Below are 6,445 nucleotides of genomic sequence, written 5' to 3' on the forward strand. Positions count from 1 at the left end.
TAGAAGAAATGATGACATCGGATCACTTACAGCAAGCAGAATGGTGGAATCTTGATAACATTATGCGGAGTGAAATAAGTGAATCATAAAAAAACAAGAACTGCAGGATTCCATACATTGGTGGGACATAAAAACGAGACTAAGAGACATGGACAGGAGTGGGGTGGTTACAGGGGGTGGGGGGAGGGGAGGAGGGAGAGGGGAAGGGGAGGGGTATAAAGAAAACTGGATAGAGGGTGACGGAGGACGATCTCTCTTTGGGTGATGGGTATGCAACAGAACTAAATGACAAGATAACCTGGAAATGTTTTCTTTGAATATATGTACCCTGATTTATTGATGTCACCCCATTAAAATAAAAATTTATTTACAAAAAAAAATAGTACTGTTGGTATAAAACTCTTGTCAAAAACTAAAAATCTAGTATCAACCAGAGAAAAGGAAATAGTAATTACATACCTTAAAAATCTGTAGCAATAAATACTATTCTGATATGAAATCTACATATCAAACACACTTCGTGTGGAAAAACCGGACTTCAGATAACTCATCTTTACTGGGAAATATCACCAGAGAAGAAAGAACGTCAAGGGACTATAGCTGCACTATCAATAGAACTTTCTGTGATGGTCAGTGTTTTCTCTGCTGTCCAATATGGTAGCTAATGTGGCCTTTCAGCACTTGAAATGTGGCTAGTGTGACTCAGAAACTTTTAAAATATATTTAATTTTAATTTAGTCACAAGTGGCTAGTGATTACTGTATTGGATAGTGCAATTCTAAAGTACTTTTCTATAAATATGTGGTTGACAGGAAAAAAGCCATGTTACATAATAAAGTGGCTGAAAAATTGGTTACAGAGTTGTGTGAATAACCCTATTTTACCAAATGGATCAACTCAGTAGGAAGGTTGCACTGTCTGTAAAGAATTTAAAAATAAGAAAATCCGACAAGTCTGTTTTTATCATCATACACCAACAATTCTTTAATATCTTATTGATTTTAGAGAGAGGAAGAAAACATCGATTTGTTGTTCCACTTACTTATGCATTTGTTGGCTCTCCCATGTGCTCTGACGAGGATTTGAACCTGCAACCTTGGTATATCTAGAGGACACTCTTGACCGAGTTATCCAGCCAGGGCCATATGCTAACAATTCTAAGCAGTTATGTAAGTTTTCATGTCAGTCTGAACTGCACAAGTTCCTGCTCTCCATTTGCTATACCAGCTCTTCTCTATAACCCCTCATGTGTGTACAAGGACAAAAGAAAATCAAATGCATTAGTGTAGGTGTTCAACAGTAGAACTGTTCACAAATATGTGGTTCTCCCTCTCCTTCTAGGCACACGGTAAGATATCATTTCCCTACCCGTTGGAATCAGGTATAGCCCTCAGAATCTTCAACCTTCTGAGAACTTCTAAGTGGTTGTTCCACTTGTGCATTCATTGGTCACTTTCCATGTTCCCTAACCAAGGATGAGACTTGCAACCTTGATTTCAGGATGACGCTCTCACCAACTGAGCAACCGGCTAGGGCCCCAATTGCTCTATTTCTAAAGAAAATTCTAATCAGTTTGGCTATGTTTGAATCATATGCCCATCTACAAATATTAAAGCAAACAGAACAGCTTGTGGGGCAGTCAAGTAAAGCCTCCCAATTGACATTTAATTTTTGGGATTTCCTATCATAAAGGCATTAGGAATAGTGCTTCACATGTCTGAGAACAGCAAGAAGGCTGGGATGCAATAGAATGACAGCAGGAGGACATTAAGTCGCATGGTGAAAGTAGGTACCAAGTGGAAGTGTGTTGTAAGGATTTTAGTACCAAGTACAGGAGTAACATATTAAGGCAACAGGAGAGCTTTAGCTGTTTGTTGTTGTGGAGAAAACTGTAAGGTCACAAGGACAGGCCTTTTGGAGACGGGTCTGAATCCTCCCTCCCCTCCCCAAATTAGCATCCTAAACAGTTTAAATGACTTAAATTTTTATAATTCATGCAAGGACCAAAGAACCAAGAGAGAAAACCTCTAGACTAAATACTACACATTTCATTTTCCCACAAATTGTCTTTCTGCCATCACATTTTGATACCTTTTCGCAGGTTAGGATATTTGGTTTGCTCTAAAGCATGTTAGGATTTAGATGACAAAAGATAACACGGTCAATGTTTTAGTTTAGCAGATATTTATTCCTTCAGTTGAACAATAACTACACACAAAATAGATGGTTTAAGATTTTTGAATGGAAAGGAATTTAGGTCGTAAGAGGTTTTATGAGTCTGCTACATGTTTTCTGGAAACCATTCAATCAAGCCTTTTAAGACCCTGAAGAAAATAAGAAAAATTGGTTAAAAAAGGAAACGAGCAATTATTTTGGAACCAAACAGATAGAGTCAGCAAACCCAAATTTGGAAATTGGGGCCAATTCCTCTTCTACATTTCCTACATACCCAAGTGCACCCTGGAAAACAGATGTCATCTACTGGAAGACACGAGGCAAACAGAACATGGTGGCATGCTTTCACATTAAGGTGGGCACAACTGATGCCTGGGAATTTTGTGGAATGATAAAGGTTTTAAGGGTAATTTGAATAGGGATGAGAAAAATAACTGTAAACAATGTATAACGTTAGACCACGGACCTGTACTAACACCAACTGCATGACTTTTCTCAGCTTTATGGAAATGGTTATAGTGAGCTTACCCAAGATGACTTGTTAAGTCTAAAAGGACTAAGCAACGAAGTACTTCTAAATAAAGCCAATCATATTTTCCCCTTATGGTGGCTATAGGGTTCATAATGGTTACTCACACACCTTCAAGTTAATTCCCTTCTCATTTACCTTAACGTCCAATCTCCATCAGTTTCAAAACATGCCAGTGTAATTACTATTACTACTTTGCATGTATTTAAAGATCCCATGAGTCATAGGATTGAATCAGGAGCCTCACTTTTTATGTAAAGGTCAGTGGTACTGTGGAAACCAAGCCAATTTTGTTTAGGTAAACAGGATGTTTAATTTGAAGAGAAAACTCTTCAACAAGATTAACTTCAATTCTCCTAAAAAAATGGTGGCATTCTTTTAAACTTCTCTCCTTTCAGAAGCAGTTGTATTTATTGGGTTAATCTAAAATGTGGACATCCCCTAATTAACTTTCATTTTCCTGCACAGGCTCTTGAGAACAGATTAGGATATCTTTCCAATTTCCAAGCAAAACTCAATTGAAAAATGTCCTTACCAAACTCCAAAAATAGCCCCTTGAGAGTAAACTAGCAGAGTACTGCATTACCCCAATAAAGCTGTAGGTTTCATCACATGCACCGACAAATCTACACAGCTGGTTCTGCGCTCCTCTTGCACAGAACTTGACACCTATTATACCAAAGAGCATTTAAACACTGACACAGACAACTCCCTAAGAAGATAAAGCAGCAATTTTCAACCAGTGTGCCACAAGAATTTTTAAAACATGCAGTAACTGACTCTAGTCAAGGGCACTAATCTCTTTTCCCTTAAGATTGTCAAATACAATAGCCATCTGGTGTTAATCAAAATAACTTTTTCTGTCAGATTGCCCAAAAAGTATGTATTTTGGTGTGCCACAGAATTTTAGTAATTACATTATGCATGCCACAAGATGAAAAAGGTTGAAAATCACTGATAAGCAAAGACAAAAGCGATTATCTTATGAGAAACAAGATACACCATCACTTATAGTTTTCAAACATTATTGCACGTAACTTTTGTAATTTGACAATGCATTCATGAAACAATCTGCAGACTAGTTTTAACAAAGACACTTTTAAGCAGACACAACTGTCCTAAATTGTTTTATTAGGCAAGATTTTTACAAACATGACTTATTAGCGGTAGCGGTGGAGCTGGAGAGTATTGCGCCTTCTCCAGGCTGCACGGCGAGAGCCACCAATAGTGTGGTGGAACTTGTGGCCCTTCCCAAGGCCACGGCTCTTGCGGCCTGCAGATGTTAGCCCCCGCATCTCCCTGTGCTTGTGGACAGGTTTGGTGATCCACTGGGTGTCAGGATTCCTTCTGATAGCCTTATGGAATGGATCAATGAGGATAACCTCAAAGAATTTGTATGTGGAATCTTCACCAACCCAGTAAGAATTCAGGACTCTCAGAGCCCCACAGTGGCGTCCAGCTCGCTCCTAGAAAAGGAAAAAAGGTCAGCCTCCCGTATTTCCAATGGTAGCAAATTAGGAACCAAGAATTTTTTAGTTCACTAGACACAAGACAGAAGTGTGACCATTAAGTACTAAAAGGTAAACTTACTAACTACTAACTATTTCCTATTATTACCCCCTCCCTGATGAATGGGGTCTGTCTCTTAAATACTCAAGCAATGGCCCCTGACCGCATTGGTCCATGTGGGCAACTGTCCACTTATCTCCATTACTCTCACTTAAAAAAAAAAAACAAGAAAAAAAAATCGCCTTTTTTCTATCGGCAAACTTTTACAGAAAATCGACATTCCGCATATTTGAGGCTTCACAGGCCACAATGGAGGCTTCTGCATAGTCTTCTTTGCCTTTTACAAAGACACAGCTGCTACATACTTGGAGATGTACTCTTCAAGACGAAGTTGACTGCCCTTTCAAAGCTTAGGGATCAGAGGTTCACACTAACCATGAAACACACTTCCCGACATATATGAGCAAAGACAAATTATAACAAAGTCTTGTCCTTGACAGACATTCTTTACCTAGATTAATAAGTAAAACGCTCAGAGCCCATCTATTAATAAAACAAAGGGCCCACCCAGGCACAAGTTAGCCATCAGGAAAGCTGCCCGGCTCTTTCTACACCATCTCCAGGAGGTGGGTGACCAACACAACTGCGACTCAAGACCCACTTACCTCGGCAACAGACTGGAGGCTCCGAGCGAACTTGAGCTGGTTGACACCGTGGTGGACAGGCTTGCCGTAGGTGGCGCCCTTAGGAACAGGGCGTTTGCGGCCACCGCGGCGCACGCGAATCCGATAAATGACATAACCTAGAAACACAAGTTACAGAGCAAGGCTCAAAACACATCACTTTTATTCCTCCAGCAAATATATTCAGACCGTAAGTCAAACACTATATATCCGATGAAGGTATAACTAATATCAGTTTGAGACCCACTTTAAAAAAAAAAAAGGAACACAGTCCTGTATTTTTCAAAATATCTTGGCAACCACAGAGATTAACTTCTCATTTCCATTGTTATTTTGCTTTAGCCCAAACTCATGCAAACAAGTCATCTATGCCACACTTGCTAGACAACTGTGCGCACTGACTGGTCAACCACTTCAATGTGCAGACAGCTGGAGACAACTGCGCCCAAGCCCGACACGATGGAAGCCATCAGGACATCGGGGCCACTGCAGCTCTTCACTAACACCGCTTTCCAGCTCTCCCCGAGGAGTACAGTGTTATCCAAGCACCCGGGCAGAGACCACTCACTCACCTTGCTTGGCCTTGTAGCCCAGCCTGCGCGCTTTATCGGGCCGGGTGGGGCGGGGGGCCCTGTGCAGCGCCGAGAGCTGGCGGTACTGCCAGCAGCGCACCCTGAGAAGGAAGCGCATCACATCGGACTGCTTCTTCCTCCACAGCTCCTGGATGTACTTGTAAGCGCCCATCCTGGCTTACCTGGGAGATAAAACCGGGCATTAAAATAAAAAAAAAAAGAAAATACCATCCACTTAAAGGAGAAGACTCCGTCCATCTTAGTTCCCCGCCCACCACACGGAAACCAGGGAGAATGAAAATGGCTCTGCACAAACTGCAGCGCCCAGCCCGCCGAACCCTCTGCGCCGGCGGAAAGCAGCGCTCAGCCACCTCTGCGGCCCCGGCGCGGAGCCGCGCAGGAAGGCCCCTCGGCACGTTTTTGTTGTTGGACGAATGAATGGCGCTAGATTTGGGCCGGGAGGGGGCGGAAGACTGCGGCAGGCGGCGTCCCCAAGGGCCGGGCCCCGTCTGCAGAGACCTCGCAGACAGCACAGGGGAAGATGTTCCCGCCGCCGATGATTAACTCTCTAGGAAAAAAGCATTTGGCCCACTCAATCGGCCGGGCTAGCTTTAGGAAGCCCTGGCCCAGCTTCCTATGCCTTAGCCTCTCCCCTCCTTTTAGCCCCACGCCTCCCTTTCCTTCACGCTCCAGGCCCAGCTCGAATTCGCGCCGCCATCACATCATCCCCCAGCCCGTCCCGGGTCCCGCCTTTCTATAAGCCCGCTGCCGCGCATCCTGATCAAACTCGCGCCGCACAGGAGGCACGAAAAACTACAAGGATGCAGGGTCCTCGATCATGGATGGCCCAAGAGAAAAGAGATGAGCGGCGGATGGAATAGGGAATAACGCTCACACAGCTTACCGGATAAGCAGCAGCCAGACGGAAAAGAAAGGCCCTTCTCCCACAATCCCTTTTGGGCTCCTCCCCCAATTCA

At 43.0% G+C, this 6,445-nt stretch overlaps 1 protein-coding gene across 2 annotated transcripts; it reads right to left on the reverse strand.

The window, feature by feature from the left end:
- Positions 1–2,167: 2,167 nt before the first annotated feature.
- Positions 2,168–6,407, reverse strand: RPL15 (ribosomal protein L15). 2 transcript variants are annotated; one of them, XM_066351318.1, is made up of 4 exons: positions 6,373–6,407; positions 5,469–5,650; positions 4,879–5,015; positions 2,168–4,170 (listed from the first exon to the last, which is right to left on the reverse strand). In XM_066351318.1, the coding sequence occupies exons 2-4, from the start codon at positions 5,638–5,640 to the stop codon at positions 3,865–3,867; spliced, it is 615 nt and encodes a 204-aa protein (XP_066207415.1). In that variant the 5' UTR covers positions 5,641–5,650; positions 6,373–6,407; the 3' UTR covers positions 2,168–3,864. The 2 variants fall into 2 exon arrangements, with proteins under 2 accessions (XP_066207415.1, XP_066207416.1); XM_066351319.1 differs by having other exon boundaries at positions 6,364–6,373.
- Positions 6,408–6,445: the final 38 nt, after the last annotated feature.

This window comes from Saccopteryx leptura, chromosome 10 (assembly GCF_036850995.1).
Source record: "Saccopteryx leptura isolate mSacLep1 chromosome 10, mSacLep1_pri_phased_curated, whole genome shotgun sequence".
Classification (NCBI taxonomy): Eukaryota; Metazoa; Chordata; class Mammalia; order Chiroptera; family Emballonuridae; genus Saccopteryx; species Saccopteryx leptura.

Coding starts and splice junctions, on each gene's coding strand:
- RPL15 (XM_066351318.1), bottom strand. CDS start 5,640: ATGGGCGCTTACAAGTACATCCAGGAGCTGTGGAGGAAGAAGCAGTCC. Junction 5,016..5,468: donor GGGCTACAAGGCCAAGCAAG/GTGAGTGAGTGG, acceptor TTGTGTTTCTAG/GTTATGTCATTTATCGGATT. Junction 4,171..4,878: donor GCCTCCAGTCTGTTGCCGAG/GTAAGTGGGTCT, acceptor TTCCTTTTCTAG/GAGCGAGCTGGACGCCACTG.